The sequence below is a fragment of the Brienomyrus brachyistius genome, unplaced genomic scaffold (assembly GCF_023856365.1).
Source record: "Brienomyrus brachyistius isolate T26 unplaced genomic scaffold, BBRACH_0.4 scaffold66, whole genome shotgun sequence".
In the NCBI taxonomy this organism is placed as follows: domain Eukaryota; kingdom Metazoa; phylum Chordata; class Actinopteri; order Osteoglossiformes; family Mormyridae; genus Brienomyrus; species Brienomyrus brachyistius.
In genome coordinates, this window is record NW_026042341.1 from 1,411,552 (window position 1) to 1,432,841 (window position 21,290).

A 21,290-nucleotide genomic window follows, 5' to 3' on the forward strand; every position below is an offset into this window, starting at 1 on the left:
AAAAAAACATTATCCCAGTCCAGCTGGGCCAGAAAGTAGGCACTGCGTTTCCCAAAATGGGATCGCGACAGGTGTGTCAAACAAACGGTACTAGTGAGAGCTCTCTGGATATTCCCCTCGTCAAAGGGACAAAAGGGTAAAGAGATGTAACTTCCTACCGCAGTGGACGGTGTTTTTTAAAAAACGGGAACTTTTCAGATCATTGCTCCGTTTGGCAAGTGCGTGAGTTTCCCTAATCTGATGAGCTGCTGATGTGCATCAACTGTTATCATAACAGGCCAGGAAAGTGAACTAATGAAAATGCGAGGGGGAGCAGCCCCCAACGATGCTGTCCCAAGGATCCCGAATGGCCCGGAGACGTCCCGGTCTACTTTCCCTGACATTTGTTTGCTCTAAAAGTCTGTGGAACCGCTTAAGGAAATGGAGAGTCTGTAAGTGCTGTATTAATGCCACATTTATCCCCTCGCCCCTGAGTTAATGACGGAGATGTTCAGTCTTATGCGATGCGTAGGGAATACAGCGCAAAATGAATGCACCGAAACTGAAAACACTTTTAAACAGGTTTAACAGGTATAGATACCTATATACAGCGAATAAAGGCAGCCGCAGCGGCGATCCGGCTGCATATGGGAAAGCTCACCTCATACCAAGGTGGCACATTTTTGTGTTAATGTTTACCTTCAGCATTACACGGCCACATTCCAGCAAGCGACGGATCCCGTAAAGGCAGGAATGGAGTGCCACCGACCGGTTTTACCACACCCGCTAAAAGACCAGTCTAACTACTTCACAAAACACCACGCTTTTACCGAGCTGTACAACTAGACACACGACCTCCCGCGAACATCCCTGCTGACAAATGTCGATCGGATTTCTTAAAAAAAAAAAAGACACCAAACTGCCCGCGAACAGCTTTGCAGGAAGACTTAATGGTTACCGTAAGGTAATGCGGTTTAAATATCAAACAGATGTCTGCAATGCCTGCAGATGCTGACAGCGATAAAAAGGGACTTTTACTGCTGCGTCTCTCCGCCTGGCCGACCTGCCCCATAAAGCATTTTAATAAATACAAACGGGATATTCTGTATTTGCCCTTAATCCAAAATCCCCCGTTAACATAGACTACTTGGTTATTGACAGACCATACCTCAATCTCAAAAGGGGAAAATTAAAACATTTATTATTAATCTGACCCTCTTTATTAATATAATGATTTTCATGACATTTTATAAATGAACAGATTTTTCATTTTATATATTTATATTTTACAAACGAACACCTTATTATTCCTTGGGCAGGGGGTTTAAGGCAAGAAATGAAAGATTTCTGGTGCACATCCTACCCCCAGGAGCGTCTCTTCTCTCGTGCATGTGTGGTGGGGTTCAGTAAATGATCGTGGTAAAATGCGCCAAAAGCTTCCAGATTATAAAGAGTCACAAAACTAAAGAGAATGCAGATGGTACATTCGTTAAATTTGATGGCTTAAACTAAATAAATAAAACAAACTTGCTGTTTTACTTTGATCAAGATAATTGTTCCAATAAGTATTCTGCTGTAGAGGGTAGTAGAAACGTATGCAAATTCCCCCTTTTTTATGAACAATTTAGCATATTTGCATCAGTAGTGTTTACATTTACAGAAATTATCAACTTAGGACTCACTGGATCATCACTATGATTTATAAAAGGAAGCGGGGGGGGGGGGGGGGGGGGGGGGTGGGGGGGGGGGGAGGGAGGGGGGGGGGGATGTAAGACTTTGTCTCAAGAATTGCATCCAGGAGGCAATCCAGGAAAGGGGGGGGCTGTTTTTGGGGTGTTTCTGCAACTCTGTGTGTATGTATCTCACTCCCTACATCCCCAGACACATGAGTGTCATTTGTGCCATTTAAATATCTAAAGCAGAAGTGTGCACACCTGACAGCTAACCAGCAGATGGAAGCTTTGATCGAATCGTAAGAGGGCAGAGGCCGCGAGCTGCAAGCCTGCCGTGACCTTAGAACAGGTGCGGCCGCGGTATCGGCAGAAGAGGAACTCCCTGATCGCCATGCAGATCTCAGCATTCGAAAACCACCAGACATACGTCAGACACTCTGAAGGTTCGGGAACCCAGCTATAGGAGTTTAAATGTTGCACGGCTCTCGGAGAATAAAAGGAGCAAAACGACTCCAGTTAAAAAAAACTTATTTTGAAATGCAAGAGAGGCAAACTCTTGCTCGATTTGCCGTTTCTGCAGGCAAGACAACGACATGTGAGAATAAAGCATTTAGCCTGACAAGCACCGCAACAAATATATGAAACTGCACTCAAGAAAATGATCCCCGTGATAGATTTACGCTCGGGCCCATTTAGCACAGTCATGTGACATCAGTCTCCACCAATAGCGTCCAGGCTGCCGATCAGCCTTCATCTCAATTTTCACGCTCATGTGAGATCAGATGATGGAATTCTTGCTGGGAATTTCTTTCCAGCAACAGTAACGGCTCAACCTCAAAGTCACTACAAACCACACAAATAAATCCACGCTCAAAGGCGTAAACGCACACATATATATGCACATTGAGACATACTCAGATGCACAGATCAAGCTCCGTATTTATAAACACAAACAGACTTTTGGGAACACAAAGCCAAGGCAGAGAGGTGTGTGTAATTCCATGGGAAAAGAAGCCCAGCTCCTAGATTGGAGCTAGTCCTCGTCTGTTCGGGACATGCAGAAACTGGCTTAATTTAACAAAACCAAAAGGTGACTTTTGGCCAGCGCTTGGAGAGTGAGGGGGGATGCTGGAGAGATACACCTGTGTTATAGATCTCCACTGAGATCCCAGGGGTGTGTAAAAATTAGAGTACGTAGTGGTGGGGTTTCCCGAACCAGCAGGAAGGGGTCACTTTTTGGCCTGGGGACCTGCAGACTCTCCACCTACTTGTATAGTCAAGGCTTTTGAGCTTATTTTTATTTTTGGTATTGAATAAGCAACAAATTGATTTAGAAGAATGAGACAGACATCTTCTCTATAGATGCAAAGACTACATCGGATAGTGACAGCACGGGCATCTCCATCAGAATGATGTTGCCCTGGGCCGCAGACGGTTCATCTCTGTAAGGGGTTATAATTTCTATTTCCTAGCCGCTAATCTTGGTCTGAGTCTCAGGGACACATTAAACAGTAAGAGTACAATAGCCATATGGACCAACAGTACCGTTGAGCAATGACTATAAGGTTGCCAGATAATAGCATAGAAGGGGGATTTCCGCCAGAATTGTCTCTGTCATATCCAGCTGTCCACAGACGGCAAACAGGCTACACATGGGTCTTCAGACCGCGGGACGCCCACCATACCTGGCACACATGCGCCTCACAGTCTGCAGTCTGCCCCTTCATCCCCAATGCCATTTAAACCACTAAGCAGCTGTGGTTCATTGAACAGTAAAAATTCAAAGTCAGACGCAACATTTTTAACAAAAACCATTTCATTGTATTTGGCTTAAGGCATATAATCTTCTGTGTTTGGTCCAAGACATACCATAAACCTCTGGGTCAGGGCCAGAAATGTGTCACAACCCTGAGTATTTGGTCCAGGACGTACCATGATCCTCTGTGTTTGGTCTCCTGTCTGTTTGGACTGAGATACGAAAAGACTCCAAAACTAAAAAATGCTTGAGGAAGAGGGGGAAAAAAAACCTAAGATAAATGAAGAACATCTTGTTCCCTCCTCTGCTTCCCTATTATAACCTCACAACTATATGCAGGCCTAACCATTACGGATTTTTTAACTAATTCGCCTCAGAGAAGCACGTAAATAAACAAACAGTAAACAAGCCAGCTCCCCCACTGACAAAATGCCTGTTAACCACCTGAAGTGGCTGACAGCAGCTGCTCGAATAAAACTAACCCCCACCCCCCCCGCCGGCAATATCGAACAAGCTGCAATTCCTCTCGATTGTCACCCAGTCATTAACTGTCTGCCTGAACTTTAACCTGTTTCTCTACAGATCGATTAGTGAGTGTCTTAAGCACACCCTCTCTTAAATTAAGTACACTATCCCTGATTTAATTACTAAGCCAAGTGTTAGATGAAGGCGGCTATGCCAATTTTCATAAATCTAATTAAGGAGATTAGACAGAAAAAGTGTAGATATCTCTAATGTAGATTTTTAATTAATATACAAAATTGCTAAATGGGCATTAAGAGACAGTTTCTGCTTCTGAAATTAAAGTCACACCCTCCTTGTGATCACAGGTTCATGCCCCCCCCCCCTTTATTCAGACTGATTAAATCACTTGCTATATTTAAAAGTAGGCAGCCTCTCTCTGCAGACGAGGTTACTGTACATCCAGGTTTTCTCTCTGTCCGGCCGGTTTTTCAATAATCGTCGGTTTCTCCGGGTTGAAGTGGAACAAACTTTAGCTTAGCATTTTATCACTTTTAAAAACATTATTTTCTTTGTATTTTTATTATAAATTGTTCATATTTTACAACTGTGTCTGTCTGCAAGGCAAAGGCAGAGGGCATTTTCATTTCTTTTACATTTGTGACCTTTTGTGAGCGATAGAGTGTCCCCTTTCTTGTCTCACTAAATATGGCAACCCTATTCTACAGGGGTGTGGGGTAACTTACTAGTCAGTCGGGATTCACGTGGACCTTTCTGGGCCAGACTGGGGGTAGTTTTTGAGCACATCTCCTCACCTTGCCTTCTGTTTTTACTTCTAAAAGTAAAAAAGTAACGGCACCACGCTTGTGTACAAAGCGAGGTGACTTTAGCTTCTACGAGACACGCCCGATCGAATACACGCATTTACACATCTCACAGGAGGCACCGAGGCAGGACTAAGGCAGATGTTACTCAGTCAGACCATGGCGTCCCAAAATATCCCGCCTGTCACCTTGCAGCAGAGATTCGGAAGCAAGCCTTCGCTAGACTAGTCAACAAACACGGCCCATCCTGGATCTCCCATAGGATTGACATGCTTAAAGGGACCGTAGCTGAGGCACACGCATCCTGCCAATGGACAGACAGCAGTGGGCGTGGATGAAGGAAGCCTGGAAACAGCATGATCGCTAAATATATTGGGGGGGGGGGGGGGTTACCTCCATTCAGGATAATCTCAGATGGGAAAAACAGGCAGAAGAGTCGAGGAGAGTTGAGAAAGGGCTGCTCTGATGGACTCTATGACTAGCTGTACGACAGCTCCCAGGTACAAACAGTTAACACACACGCACACACATATATACACTCGGGTCAGCATGCAATGGCAGCCAAAGCGTCCCAGGTCATGTGAGGACAGACTGAAGAGGACAGCCCTCTGCAGCACGCGGTAGCAGGCCTGCATAAAGGAAGGCAGGGGGGTGCCGGTGCGGAGTGCTTGCTTTCACGACCTTCGAGAAGGTACACCTGTCAAAGGAAGGAACTTTCGAGGGCGGGGGCTTGTGTGACCCCGCTGTGCCTCACTGGATAGCAGTGTCGAAGCCTAAGAGGGTAAAAGGGCAAGGAACATGTTATGTCACCGAAACCTGCCACTCGGATGGTTACAGGAAGTAAGTCACCGACACAGGAAGAGGCGTGTCTTCATCCCTCCCAAGTTTGAGTGATGGCCAAGGGTCAATGGGGAATCTTACCATGGCAGTAACTTAGCAATAGAGATTGGGGTGGGGAAGGGCAGTTAAAATTCACATGTGTATTTGGGGAAGGAAACCCAAATGATTTTCAAATAACCCAAAATATGGAACAGCCATTACTGTCTAATTAACCTCCAATGGCCCTGCCAAACGGCTGCCTTCCCAGCCTCTGGATTCACAGCAGGTTCCATAAAATTCTTCCCCCTGAGCTGGCAGCCTTCCATGCAGCGCATAGTGAAGTGTTTAGTAAGCATATAGTAAAGCGTGTAGTAAGTGTGTGCGGTAAATGCGTGGCAATGTGTGTAGTAATGCATGTGATAAGTGCACACCTGCCTGCTCGCTGCAAACTTCTTCCACTGCGCGCCCCCTCGGGCACCGCGATACAGGCGAAGCCGAAACTCAAATCTGAAGGCGGCCTGCTGGATAAATCGGGGCCAAGAACAAAGCGGGGGGGGGGGGGGAACCACAGCCCTCGTTTACAGCACATGACTGGGCCTAATGATGCTGTTAACGCCGACAGTAGAGTAAGGAGAGAGGCAGAGTCGCCAGTACCACCCAGGGGTGCTGCCAGATATTTTGGGCCCGATTAAAACATATTATATTGGGTCCCCCTCCCAGACCGATCCAATTATGTTCCAAATTTTTTCGTCTCCTGTCAGTTACACACCCCCCCTCATGACACACTTGGTACCACCCAACAGCAAGCTGCCTAAAATCACGGCTCCCTATTGGTTGGTGGGTAGGACTTCAGCAAGAAAAGTTCACCTGAGAGTAAACAAGAGCTGTTTCTTGAAACCTAGCAAAAGGATCTTAACTCAAGATGTTCCTGTACATTTGTGTGCACAAGCAAATCTAATGTGTTTGACTTCCTTAGACTGAATTTGCTTTAAATATAGTGGAAACCCCTCCCCCCTCCATCTTCCAGGCTGCACCTGCCTCAGACAGTTGATCTCTCTGTGCCCCCCAGTACCCCATGACAGTCTCCCTTGTATCGTCTGTTCTCTCGCTAGTTGGGAGATCTGTTGGACCTTTGTTCAGCTTTGGGGCATGGCTCACAACCTATTGGCTCTTCAGTCTGGAGCCTACTGGGGCCTTGGCCTGTCAATCAGAGCGGGCTGCATTTTCCATCGGCCTTCTCCGATTACCAGGGCTCTTTGGCCGTCAATGAACGGACCATTCAGGAAGGGGAAAGGGAGATTAATGAGACACACGGGTAAGCAGTCAAAACAGTGGGTACGACTGGTTCTATGGGCCAAGGGCATCTCATCACGGTGGCTGAGCCGCTGGCTTTGGTGCTCCATTTAGACATGCATCAAGCTGCAGGAAAGCCAGCGGCAGGCATTGGACTGCTGGCAGTGGCACTCCTTCCAGAACAGAATGGAAACGAGCAGTCAGGAGGTCCCTCGTCCACCACAACCCTTCATATACACCCCTTCCCCGAGAGGCAGGCTGACAATGACAGGAACTTAATGAACCTGAATCAGTTTCATCAGTTGGGATTTTAGAGCACGCCCATGCCACATCGCATATTTTGGGCAGAGGATAACGAGAGCCGCAGTGAGGTAAGAGGGTGGATATGGGTCAACCAGCGCCTCTCAGAGGCCGTGTGGGGAACAGCCACCTCAGACCATTAGTCAAACACCAGACAAAACAAAACGCAACTATATAAATCTAAATAGATTCTTACTATCACATTTGTTTTTATTTTTTGTTATACCAATTTCATACAATGGCCAAACATAACTGCTTCTTCCCCTTGTACACACTTATAGTGCCCAACTTCATCTTGCATGGAGGCTATGATGTCTAATGAACGCTTTCCACTGAATGACTTTTTGTCTACATACCTGCATACTGTACATACCACATACCTGCAGTTGGGACAGACCAACATCCATTTATCTAGATATCCCGGTGAATATATTCAAATATAGGACGAGAAAGTTTTGTACTTATTCTGCTTACTTCAGAATCAGTTTTATTCCCGGTGGGTTAAATTGGTATCCTAGGTACGAAGCCTTTAAACTTAACCGCGGAAACAATTCCCAATAGACTTGTCCAATACAACCCCCGAAAATACCACGAAACAGTATGAACCTGTTGCCACACACCCACTTTAATCCAGGGATTACTTCTAGGGACGATCTTGCTATGCCTTTGGTGTGTTTTTATGTTTTTTTTTCTCGGAATATGAAACGAAAAGACGGAAAAACCTATTACGAAAGGAGTGTCAGATGTCGACAATACCACAAAGGGTATTTAAAATAAATCATCGACGACAGTTCACAGGAAAGCCACAGAGGCGTTTAAAAATAGCCTATAATTTCACAGATTGGGAAGGACGCCGAGTACTTGGCGTCAGCCGTCCACCTTGCTGTCCGTATTTTACATATCGGCGTTTTATTTAACACTTTTAACGTGTTTTCAGAAACAGGTCATCGGTAGCTTTCCGTTGAATTTAAAAAGACATTTTAGGGGAAGCCAGCCTAAATCATACATCCTCTGGTTTTTAAACTCCAGAAATAACGCAGGTTTCCCCGGTAAAACGTACCCTCCAGATTACAATGCCGGTGACGCGATGACATTTCCTGCCCCTTTAGCCATAACGAAACAAAATATTCGTCTTCCCTATATACTGTCTGAATTAATAAGATTATAAATTATTATTCACTTGGTACTTTAAAACGCATCATCATTCACACCAGCTCAAAGCCGAGGTAACTTTTTTCTACTTTTGGAACTGAGATCGGAAATGCCTGGACTGGGATTCAAAACCACATTTTTGTTTAAATAAATTGTACATTAAAAAAAAACTCCCCAGACCCTAGAACTGGGGATGACAACACTACAATAATAAACCTACTGCTAGACGACTTCTAAAAAAAGACAGAGATGCATGCTGCGAGTGAATTGCACGCTGCTTTGCATAGCAATCACGGCAGGCTCGCACCGTTTCTTACCCAGGTACTGACGCATTTCCAGTAGGATTTTGGGGGGTCCTCCGTTCAGTTGATAAAACAGCGAGCCGAAACAGAAGACAGACAGTGTTGCCATACACAAAGCATAGTCACGGAGGGAGAACCGTAACAGGCTCCCCGGACGCCAGGGGCTTGCCTGGACCGAAGAGTGAAGCTTGCGGCGGACGCCGTTGCTGTTGCTGTGACTCTTCAACATCATCATCACCACCATCATCACCTCCTCACAAGGAGCCGCTGAGAACGGCAGCCACCCATCCGCATCCGGAAAATGAAACTCTACGATCTGATATCATTCGGTGGGCAAGATCTGGGTCCTGAACTCCATGAACCAGCCAGGCTGCATCAACTGTGCCGACGAGACCTTTTCTCGGCTTCCTCGCATACGTCCGATGAGCACTATTCTGGACTGTTAATCTGGGACTCCATCCTATCCGTGGGATGTTTGAGGGTTTTTCAGTGGCGGAGTCACGTTACTGAGAGGAGGAAAAAAGTTCGGTATTGTGCCACACGCTTCTTTTTTGCTGCGAATCAGCGACCCCTGGCGGCACAGGAACGGGGCTGTAGCTACACTGCATGTAGCGGCTCGCGCGCTCCCGCTTCGCTTGGCGTTTGCCAGAAATGAGTCCTTTAAAGCCAAATTGAGTTTCTTATGAGTCAACCTATACGTAAAATAACGATTATGTGTTTAGGTATTATCGAATTCTAATGTATTTATGTTCTTGAGAGACTATATTTTCCGATTACATTCAATAAGAAAGTTTTTTTTTAATGCTTCTGCGATTTAAGAACTGTTAGGGTTTTCTCAGAAACTCCGAAATGAATCATCTTGTCAAAAGCAAGTGTTTCCAGAGGCATACCGCTAAGCGGCTTGGTCATGCTTTCGAACCCAGCCTTCCATTCAGAAAAAAAGAATTCTTTGCCAGGAAACGTCAGACTGAAGGTGTTTTAAAGTTACATTGGTTTGGATCATCCGCTCCGTTTATTGTGCCGACTAGTTTGACAATTGCACTGATGTTACATTTCCTGCGGATAACTGCTATACAAAGACATTTTATTTTATTTGTAATGTTTATAAGACCATAATCCGGTATTACATATGAAGAATTGGACAAACGATCTCGCATGGCAAATAGGTGTAGTATATGGGTGAAAATAGGCAAACTCTGGATCAGGTATTTTTATCTACGTGTTAAAAAAAGAAGAGAAATAAACACATGCACAAAAAACCGCTAATTAAAAGTCAATGTACAGTTAATAAAAATAAAATCTAATGTTCTTGCATTTAAACACTTTCTTAAAATGCAGCCGATTGTATGAACCACCTTAACATTAAGGTAAATGACTGTGTTAGAACAGGTTCATTTTGGATATACATAAATGAAAATGCACTTCTGCTCAGTGCCAGGCAACTCACTAGAAGACATAGGCGGCCACGTAGGGCGCCATCTTCTGGGAGGAGTCAACCGCCGACTCCAGTTTTATGACTCAGCCAGCAGTGGACCATGTGATACTATGACCCAGCAGAAACATTTTAATGCCAAGAAAGATTTTTATTACATTTCAGAAGAAACAAATAGTTTTAGACCTTTTATGTTTCAATACAAGCATATCTGTATAGGCGATTATTAGCTAGCTGAAACAGCATAAAATAATTTGTACACATATTTTACATTACATACTGTAGGTTTTCTGGCTAAAGCAATTTGTAAGAGGGTATTGCTATGTGTATAATACAGCTAATAATTACATTTGATATGAAAAGCAAAAAGAAAATAAGTTATTTAAATATGAATTACATACACAGATTGTGCAACATTTGTTAATTTCATATATGTAATTATGTTTCTGACAAGACAAAAATTGGAAGTAATTAAGTGGAACTCAGATCAATTAGTCAATCATTGCTTTACAGTTGTATACGGGAAGCTTAATATGGGAAATTTTATAATTTGCTTAAATCATGATGTCAATTTGTGATGATAATAAAAAAAAACTGCTTAAACCAGCATAAACTAATTCACACCCTCAGTATAAATGTAAAATGCTTTTTAAAAAATTCTCAGCTTGGGGAAACTGTTTATTTTGAACCTCTTTAAAGTGCTTTAAGGGGTAACATTAATGATGTTTTGTACTGCAGGGCTTCCCTGTTGTGGTGGGTGAATCTGAAGAAGATGCTGATCTGTGAGTTTGTGACGGGCCTCGCTGCCCAATCAGAGCAAAGCACCACCTGCAGCCCGTGTGGAATGTTTACAGATAAAAGGACAGTCTGTGTCCTGAAGCCACAGCTGATTGGTCGGACCTCTGCATTATTACATTTTGTTACGTCACGGTCTGTCGGTATATTACCAAGGGGGAACCTGGACACTTCTGGTGGAGGGTCACCTGACAGGGGAGTCGGTGGGTTTGAGCTGGGGAGGGGGATCCCGGCTCCTGGCAGCTTGCCCCATTAGACTGCCCTCTGCTGGTGAAACGTGGTGTGTCTGCCAGTAGGCCATGACGGCGGCATCTTCACTGATCTGCACCTGCTGGGTGTTACTGTGCCGTGCGGATTCACACCTGCATGCGGAATCTAGAGAGGGACTCCGGAACCAGCAGAAACATTCCCATGCCGGAATACTGCTGTGCATCCAGTCTTCAGTACATCCCATCCTAAGTGCTCTCTAAACCAGCCTTAACATGAACTCCTGCGTTGAGGCACGTTCGTCACCATGTGCTTAAACGTGTTACCTTGGTCAACCTTATTAGAAACGTTCATTTATGCTGTCAGCCTGACCGCAAACACGACGTTAACATTTCACCTAGAGGACAGACAGGAGTGGCAGTAAGCCAGGCCTAAACCATGGATAACGAAAAGTGACAATCCCTGATTACAGATTCTTCCGGCATGTGGCAGGCTACAGGATATCAGCGCCCCTCACTAGCCAGTGTGCTTGAAGTGACTGGGGTCTCCATGGAGACCCCGGCCCGTAAACACCATATTCGTTTCTCCTGGATTCCCAGCTGCCATCCCTGATATACATGATCAGACATGTCGGTCACATTCCCTTCGGCTAAACCGTCACGAGCACCAAAAGATAAGATGATCGCTCAATCAAACCGCAGATATTTTTTTTCTCACTGCATATTTCAAGTTTGCACACACCTGTAAACATGATTAGGAGCAGGATCGAAAGCGCGCGCAGACACACACACACACACACACACACACATATATATATATATATATATATAAACCAGCATTTCTTGTACAATCTTCAGATATAACTGTGTGTGTAGGATGAGAGTGGCCCCCACGAGGTAACGCCCGTGTGTGTCTGCAGCCGAATGATGTCACGTCTGAAACAGGATGGCCATCGACCCACATTTAAAAGCTGAGAGAAACTTCACAGAAAACCGAACAGCAAGCAAGAGCCACTGGGAGCCTAAGTGAGAGGGTGTCACAGGCTGGGAGAGCAGAGAAGCGTCTACACGCGCCAAACCGCACGGGACCGCAGTCACTGTACCCCACAGCAGTCAGCAATCACCACTAAGCTTTTAAGCTTACTTCTAAGGCAACGTAAAACAAGCGGCGTATACTCTTCGCAAAAGGAAAGCAAGCTGCTTCACGAAATAAAAACAATACGAGTTAGTACTGATTAAGATCTGTGTTTAGAGACGCTAAACACAGAAACACCGAGTGTGACCCCTGCTTGTAACACAAACCCCGTCTGTCAGCACGAATCATAACACCAGTCTTTGTACAGCACAGGGAAGGTTCCTGTCATTTTTTTTGTTTCGTGGGCGTGACCACAGACAGTTCATCCTTTAACATGGGGTCACTGTCATGACTTGGAATCACAATCAGCTTAAGAGCTTTGAAGAAAAATGATTCAAAAATGCTTTGGCCACACTGCTGTCTACGGCAAGCAGGAAGAGACAAATGGAGTGCTTGATTAAAAGAATGAGCTAACAGTCTGATATATTTCAATATAAATCTATAATGTCAAACAAAACCTTGTGCTATCTCTCCAAAAAAGGCAGCTCCTCAGTCACCCGTTTCAAGGTTGATGACTTTCAGTGGGGGGGGGGGGAGCATTTAGAAGGCCCCCCTAACAGTCAGAAAACATCAAGAAGAATCACTCAAAAAAAATATTAAACTTGGCAGTGGCTGCGCTTGCAGCGAGCTGCATTGTCTCTGTCCGGTGCAACTCAGCTGTGCAGTCTTTCACACAGGTGATGCCAATCGCCTGAACCGCATCTATGCCGTAACCATGGAGTTTGTTCTGAGGCGGGGCAGACTGCAACCTGCACACACCACACATGGTGAGGGGCCAGGTCAGCATGGCAGGCACGCGTCTGTGTGCATGCATCTGTGTCGCAAGCACGTGTCAGTCCGCCTGCGCTACAGCATCTGCACCCTGCGGGCCTCCTCCAGCAGCCGCTGGACATGCCGTTCCTCCTGGACCCCCGCCCGCAGCAGAACCTGCTCCGTCAGGCTGGTGACGTGCTCCAGCGAGTCCAGGCCCACCGCCTTGAAGCCGCCGATGTACATGGGCAGCCCCACAGACACGAGCCAGTCGGACGTGGTGCTCACACCGCCTGGAAGCAACGGCTTCCTGCTCACATCCGCCAAGCCATCGGACGGGATCTGTGTGTGGGGGGGGGGAGGGATGTTAACCACTGGGACGGATTGACGGGCAAAATCTCAGACCCTTACGCTACTACAGATAAAATTACTCCCAAGTCTTTTTGTTAACGTAGCTGAACTACTACAAGAGCGCCCCCTATTGCCACAGCTTCAGTCCCTTAATCACCACACCGTCACTGAATACGGGTCACCCCAGGGTCACTAATGAGTGCATAAGCAACAATGCCTGAAAGTTATTTATGTTAATTTACAAGGCTATAAGTGATTATTATTACTGGAGGGGAGGGGGTCACATAATTTTGTTGGCATTATTCTGTGGAGATGCTGTACTGCCTGGGGGGTGTCAGATCGTAGCAATAAAAGTGGTATATATGGATTAGGGAGCGCTGACGTGGGGGGTCTCTCTTGAATGTACCATGGGGGGTGTTAAGCAGGCCGCTTCTGCAGACTGACTCCCCCTGGTGGGGTTGGGCTCTGCCGGTGCCGTGGGATACTCACGGCCATGCGATGCAGCCTGCGCAGTTGCTTGACCCGCAGCGAATCCATGGTGGATGCCACCTCCTTGGCGGCCTGGCCCAGGTCCTCAGTGTATCTCTGGATCAGACACAGGGGGACTCCACAGCGGCCGTGCTGCAGGTGCAGGATGGAGGGGGCGAATGGGGGCAGGAACGAGAGGCGGTCAGACATAGCACATCCAAGCGGCTGCATTGCCTGATGCTATTAAAGTTTAAAATGATCACGTATATAAGGTATACCTGATAAACAGATCAGCTGGAAATGTACAGGTTTATTTTAATTATTGGTTCTGCAGAATCAGGGATGACAGATTAACCCCCCCCCCCCCCCCCCCCCGCCCACCAAATTTTAAGAGGTACGTCCCCCAACAGTCTTGTGACAGAAACATCAGGTGACCATTTTCAGTATTTGGATGCGGTGTAGCAGAATTCAAATCTAACATTCTATTTCTCAGAGAATTGTCACAATGTTCTCTCTTGGTCAAGCCTGAAACCGGTGAAACTGCATGCTGAGTGTGAAGCAGCGCCCCCTAGTGCCAATAAATATTCAGGTAATACTACAGTATAGTTCAGACCCCGACCACAGGCAAGGAGCCATGCAGCTGGAGAATATTACTGACACTGATTCTTTGGGGGGGGGGGGGGGGGTGCTTCTGGGCCCTGATGTTCACCGGGTCACACATGCAAACTTCCATGCCACCTAACTGGCTCTCAGCAGGCAGCGGTGGCAGGGACACATTGCTTCTCCTATGAGCGCAAGTGTCAGAAAAAGTCACAGCAATAATTACGAGAGACGCGAGGCGTCGGCCACCTGGGATAGCAGCGGCCTGCCGGTCGGCTGCAAGGCTCAAAGGGGAATGAGCAGCTGGTCAGCTACCGGCAACCCGCCCAGCTCGGCACATGTCAGCTTGACGGAGAGGCCAGGCGAGCAGCTCGTGTTGCGGTGGCCTCTCCGGGAAAGGATGTCAGCCAAATTCACAGCACTCCAGGTATGCTTAAGGAATGCAGGGAGCCCTGTCATAAAAGTACTACTGCTCTGTGCTAAAGACACTCTGGCCACCAGGGGGCGGCCTTCAGTGTGAGCTTAATGCGTTAATATACTGTAGCAGCGTTAAGAGGGAATTCATCCATCATGTGTAAAGATGTGCCAGCGTTAATGGCAGAGATTGCTGTAGTGTCTGTAGAAGGTCTGCTTCTTGTTATCAGGGAATGACCTCCGCTGGTCTGGACGAAGCAGGCTCACCTTGTCTGAGTAGGGCTCCTCCGTGAGGTCGATGCCCTCGGCCATTAGCCGGTCCTGCAGCAGTGACTCCAGGTCGGCCGTCTTGCCGTGGGACACCTTCTTCCAAACCACCATCTTGGCCCCGTGCATCTGGGGGCATGCTGATTCAGGGAGGTCTGAGAGCCAAGCTGGGGGCAGCGCAGGTGGGGTGCCGGGCGTAGGGGGCAGGGAGGGGTCGGCAGAGATGGGAGACCGAGCGGGAAGCACAGGGAGTGCGGGGGAGGGCAGGGGCAGCTGAGCGGGGTGGCACAGGCCGTTCAGCAGACGCTCCTTCCGCTTTTTCATGGGGACGGGAGGCGGGATGGGAGGCTTTTTCGGGACTGTTTGCGTCACGCTCTCGCTTGCCGTGGGATTGGTCTCTGAAGATTCAGGGTCTCCAAAGCGTAAAGGAGTGGCCAACGGCAGTGCCGGGCTGGGCTGGTCCACGGGAATTTCTGGAGAGCCGGCTGCCCCGCCCCCTGGTGGATCTTGTGGAGGTGACGATGAGGATGACAGTGGCCGTGAGACAGGGGCAGGCGGCTTTTTCCTGTCAAAGGCCTGCTCCCACTGGATGTTGCCCAGCGAGTGGCAGCGCTTCCACGGAGGACGCACCAATACCAGGGCCGTGTCGCCCAGCACCTCGCAGCTGCGGCTAGGGGGCATGGGGGTGCTGCCCTGCTGCCTTCTCGGGGGGGGCAGCCCCTGAAGAGAGAATGGCCTGCTAGATCGATGCTCCTTCCTGCCCTGCTGCAGAACCTCCGTGGACCGGGTCATGGGCAGAGTCGGATAGTCTGGCTGCCGAAGTGGGCCAGACTCAGAGTCCGCCGAGGAGCTGAAGGAGCTGGCTGTCCTGGGGCCCTTCCCTGAAACATGAAGGCAGATGCCCTTTAGGTCTCAGCTAATCCAGAAGCCTGCAACCACGGGGAGAACCACCAGGGGGCACTGTGGAGGCATGGATACCCTGGCAGATTCAGCGGGCCCAGCACTTTACAGGGGCCATTGGATACATAAAATTATGCATTTTTTTCGGCTGGGGGACCAGACTTTCTAGCTACACCTATGCCCAAAACCAATTAAGCTTCAGCAGTGGCCCGGGATACCCATTTTTTTCCACCTAATTCACTCTTTGACCAAAGAATTTAACATTTTTATTTACACTTTTATACAAAATGAATTACATAGTTTGAGAAAGCAGGGTCAATTTAGGGTTAAGGGTCTAACTTAAGGACCTAACAGTGAAATCACACTGTCAACCCTGGGATTCAGTCTTCAGAGAACAGCATCCTAATCCACAGAGTCACACATCGCTTTATCGGCCAGTCGGGTGGGATAATCACCATGGGGTTATGTTGGGCCAGTCGGGTGGGATAATCATCATGGGGCGATGTTGGGCCAGTCGGGTGGGATAATCGTCATGGGGGAATGTTGGGCCAGTCGGGTGGGATAATCATCATGGGGCAATGTTGGGCCAGTCGGGTGGGATAATCATCATGGGGTAATGTTGGGCCAGTCGGGTGGGATAATTATCATGGGGTTATGTTGGGCCAGTCGGGTGGGATAATCATCATGGGGCGATGTTGGGCCAGTCGGGTGGGATAATCGTCATGGGGGAATGTTGGGCCAGTCGGGTGGGATAATCATCATGGGGCAATGTTGGGCCAGTCGGGTGGGATAATCATCATGGGGTAATGTTGGGCCAGTCGGGTGGGATAATCATCATGGGGCGATGTTGGGCCAGTCGGGTGGGATAATCATCATGGGGTTATGTTGGGCCAGTCGGGTGGGATAATCATCATGGGGGAATGTTGGGCCAGTCGGGTGGGATAATCATCATGGGGCAATGTTGGGCCAGTCGGGTGGGATAATCGTCATGGGGGAATGTTGGGCCAGTCGGGTGGGATAATCGTCATGGGGGAATGTTGGGCCAGTCGGGTGGGATAATCGTCATGGGGCGATGTTGGGCCAGTCGAGTGGGATAATCATCATGGGGGAATGTTGGGCCAGTCGGGTGGGATAATCATCATGGGGCAATGTTGGGCCAGTCGGGTGGGATAATCATCATGGGGTAATGTTGGGCCAGTCGGGTGGGATAATCATCATGGGGTAATGTTGGGCCAGTCGGGTGGGATAATCATCATGGGGCGATGTTGGGCCAGTCGGGTGGGATAATCATCATGGGGGAATGTTGGGCCAGTCGGGTGGGATAATCGTCATGGGGGAATGTTGGGCCAGTCGGGTGGGATAATCATCATGGGGTAATGTTGGGCCAGTCGAGTGGGATAATCGCCAGTCCCTCAAACTGCCACTGACCACAAACCAACAAGTTTGCCCGCCTGCACTGATCTGCTTCAGTTGTGTGTCACTGTGGATGAAGGCATCCGCTAAATAAATGTTTTTCTTTCTCATGGGAGCTAAATCAAATTTGACTCAAACAGATCACACATTAGGCCACATGTGAGTGTTTCCTGTGAAACTAACACTGGTTTAATGAAAACCCAAATAGCTAAATAGCTTCAATTCCCAGATGAACACCATGAAAATGGATGCTCTTCATACCCAGCAGTATGACGTATATGCAAGAAAGTGAGTTATACACACAAATCACGTTATAGGTTTTAATATATTACATATGTAATCTCTCACTAAGAGTCATAAAGGAGTAGTCAGTCCTGCCGGTTCCCCTGAAGCTGTCTGTTCGGAGACACACTGCACCGTAAGCAGTGACAGACAGCAGCTTCAGATTCACAGACAGTTACACTGTCACTCATCTTCTGCTTTAGCAGCAGGTGACTGATAGACACCCGCTTCCGAAGGCCATGATCACACACAGCGGCAGAGTCGAGGTTTTCGGGTCGTCTTGTTTACAGAGTCACTGAGGGTTCAGAGCTGAGGTACCAAGAGAACTTGCCCTCATAAGTTTGCTGTCATGAGACTCTTTGTGTGAAAACATTGGTAACGAATTAGTCTTTCAGTTACTTAAGAGCTAAGAATGATGAAATAATTTTAATTAAAAACCTCTAAAACCGTTTAACATGATTGTTTTCACACATTCTGTTTATGAGGGTTTTATTTTAATTGCTCAACCTTCCCAGTCCTCAGGCCCCGCCTCCCAGTCCCCAGGCCCCGCCTCCCAGTCCTCAGGCCCCGCCTCCCAGTCCTCAGGCCCCGCCTCCCAGGCCCCACCTCCCCATCACAGCCACATTTCAGGAATCACACAATTAACAATACCTCCATTAGACAGACCACAGGACGGGGAGGAAGGGGGGGGGGGTGTTTCGCATTAAGCACAGGGGGGGGAGTGGCATGGCTTATCCAGAAAGCAAGGCAGACGAAGCATTTAAAATGTGACAAAAGCCAATGTTTATTCACATGACAATGCACATTCATTGCTATGCAGGAGAGATGGCAAACAAGCATGAGAGAGAAAGAGAGAGAGAGAGAGACATGCAAAGCAGCACTGAGGAATCAGAAAGCAATTTTAATTCCTCTGCCCCCACATATAGAAAATGAAAAGGGGGAAGGACTCCCCAAAATCAGTCTCACACGGGCTGGCAGGCTACCTGTGGTCCCGGTTCTAATGCTACTACGGGTACCAAGATTGCCGATACATCCCGCTGGTTTATACTGCGGCTTGATTATCATAATCTTTAACTTTTTGAACTGATTGAAATAAAAAATTCTATGGCAGGGACAGAGACCGTCCTGAAATGTGGAGGGAGATTAACCAAAATACAGGGTGAGGGGTGACAGACTGGAGAGCCATTCCCCCCCCCCCGCTTTGATCCGTCTGAGAGCCGCACGCACGTGGTTCTGAATAACAACCCTGAGAGGCATGTGCAGGCTTAGTCGACCGGCCACGGAGGATCCATCAATCGAGGTCAACGTCACCGGCATTTACAGCAGACCTCTTACGGTGCATTTACAGCGTTATCCTGAATATATGTATTCCATGTATATACATCTGCCAGCGATTTAAAAAAATAATTAAAATGTGCACAAGTCTTCAGGCACAAGAGCATGGTCGCTAAGCAACACACGACTCTGGGGCAGGTCCCGCAGGAAGCGCATGGGCGCGGAAGTGTCGCAGATCCATTCCCAGGCAGGCCTGAAACATTCGCTGGATGCTTTGAAACAGGCAAAAAAAAAAATAAATCAACTAAACATGGAGAGCAGCACCATCTGCCCCCACCCACAGTGATACACGATCAAAAGTCATCTGCCCACCATCCGCCGAAAGCCTGTCCAGTAAGTGTTGGGGGGGGCGGGGGGTCAGGGGCAGTGCTGATGAGGCATGCCAAGAGATGGTTCTGACGGGATGCGGTAATGACGGGTCAGGTTCCCAAGTCCAGGAGGTGACAGAGTCCCCCCCCTCCCCCACCAAATGTTGGGGGATCAGCATGAAGCAGCAAAAGGATGGCAGTAGGAGAAAGACATGGGGGTCGGAGTATGGAAATAGACCCCAAAACACGATGGAGCAACAGCAGCCGGGTCCCTCACTGAAGCACTGTTGGGCGGGGGGGAGGGTCCAGACGGAAAGTGGGAGGGGCCCAACGCATGTTGGTCAGCCAATGCAGAAGAGCAGCAAGAGAGTGGGCGTCACGGAGGCGGGCCTCTCTCATTACCGTGCTCCAGGTGCTCGCTGCTCTCGTAGCAGCCCGAGTCCCGCGGCGAGTCATGGGCCGGCGCCGGCTCGTCCGACAGAAGCTTCTCCTGCGAGCCGGCCAGGGCGTTGCGCTCGGGATCGCTGCTGCCTGCAGGGCGAAGGCATGCGGGTCAGCGCGTAGGGTGTGGGCATGCGTGTGTGTGCGGGTATGCGAGCCGGCGTGCATGCGCACGCACTCACTGTCGCACTCCTGCAGCAGCTCCACCGCAGTCAGAAGCATGGCCCGGTGCTGAGGATCTCGGATGTTCAGCTCATCCAGATCCTCCTCCTCCAGCAGCCGGAAGGTGTCCAGGTCCTCGTAGCCGTTGAAGAGGAAGGTGGGCATGTGCTCCTGGAAGCGGCAGGAAGTGACACGTGAATGCCACCCATCTCTGACCCACTCCAGAGACCCCCGCCCCGTATGATGGCATTTCCGCTGATGCCGCCTTCGCTTTGAGGGAAGACACCAGGAAGACGGCCCTAAATACAGTGTCTCTCCCTGATCCTTGCAATTATGGCTATTTTGATCGAGAAAGATTGTAAGCAGCTGCGAATGTGGGCTAACTCTAGGTTTATTTTGAGAGTAGGACGTCTCCTGGGACACTAGGCCACGTGTGTCCTCAGGGCACGTCCCCTATTAACGCCAAACATATTCCTATTTAAAAGCTGTGCCAGTAGGAGTGTTTGTTGTACTTAGAATGGCTCTGCAGAATCAGACTGGGTGTCGGTTTCAGAAGCTTTGTAAGCCAAACCCACCCACCTTGGCGGTTTGCTTTGGTCAGACTATAAAATTAAAATAAAAACAAAAAAGTTGAGCTGAGCTTTCAGGCTGTTCTTGGGAGAGCCGGCAGGGTGACACCCCGAAGCAGGCAGGGTACATTATTTGGTTATTTGATGGCTGCTCGAACCCATGGCAACTTAACTGGCTTGCTGCCGTGGGATCACACCCAGAAAGAGGGCCCATGAGCTTGGCCTCGCCCTGCCACATCTAGGGTGGGTCCCCCGGTTTCCTCCTGCCTCGACCTCCGCCAGATCCACCCTTCCTCCCCTCCCCCGTTCCGCTTGCAGGTCGCTCGCAGGCCTGGGTCGACTCCCATAGGGAGAGCAGCAGTCTGGAAGTCCCTGCCTTGCGAGAGTGTCACATGCTGTTCCTTCCAAGCCCCGGTAACCCCAGTAACCCTACCCTCTCCTCTTCACGCTCAGCTTTCTTTTGGGACTCGGCTAAACGTGCTACCAGGCTTGGCACTTTGGCATCCATCTGACCCAGACGGGAAGGTGAGGGGTCACCTACAGGCCACGAATGGCCACAGCAGAGAAAGCCCAGCAGGTCATGACCCCACCGAGATGAGGTCACAGTGCCTGTCCTTCACCCCTGTGCATCAGCATCTTACTGCTGAGAGAGAGCCGATCCTGACATCATATCATCGCCTTTCTGCTTTGAGGGAATATTTACTACAGACAGATGTAAGGGTCTAAAGAATTGCATAATAGTTACACTAAAGTATCTGTATTCTCTGAAGTTTATAGAGAAGGGGTTGAGTTCACTGACTGGGGCATGGTCAGACATTTCTTTCAATCTCAAACTTAATTCATGGCAAATTATTTCTTATACACTTGTTTTGGCATTAAACTCATCTTAATATTAATGTACT

The 21,290-nt window shown here is 48.4% G+C and overlaps 2 protein-coding genes across 7 annotated transcripts in view; both read right to left on the reverse strand.

Annotated features, from left to right (window-relative positions):
• Positions 1-9,280, reverse strand: part of usta (uronyl 2-sulfotransferase a) — a 33,255-nt gene extending 23,975 nt beyond the window's left edge. The window contains exon 1 of the mRNA XM_049002341.1: positions 8,576-9,280. Within this exon, the coding sequence (XP_048858298.1) occupies positions 8,576-8,807 (232 nt within the window). The 5' untranslated portion in view covers positions 8,808-9,280. The remainder of the gene's footprint in view (positions 1-8,575) is intronic.
• An 842-nt stretch (positions 9,281-10,122) lies between these two features.
• sash1a (SAM and SH3 domain containing 1a) overlaps positions 10,123-21,290 on the reverse strand; it is a 169,205-nt gene continuing 158,037 nt past the window's right edge. For all 6 annotated transcript variants that reach the window (XM_049002336.1, XM_049002334.1, XM_049002339.1 and 3 more), the window contains 5 exons: positions 19,840-19,990; positions 19,619-19,747; positions 14,979-15,859; positions 13,719-13,850; positions 10,123-13,220 (listed from right to left, as the gene is read on the reverse strand). In XM_049002336.1, the coding sequence (XP_048858293.1) occupies positions 12,975-13,220; positions 13,719-13,850; positions 14,979-15,859; positions 19,619-19,747; positions 19,840-19,990 (1,539 nt within the window). In that variant the 3' untranslated portion in view covers positions 10,123-12,974. The remainder of the gene's footprint in view (positions 13,221-13,718; positions 13,851-14,978; positions 15,860-19,618; positions 19,748-19,839; positions 19,991-21,290) is intronic.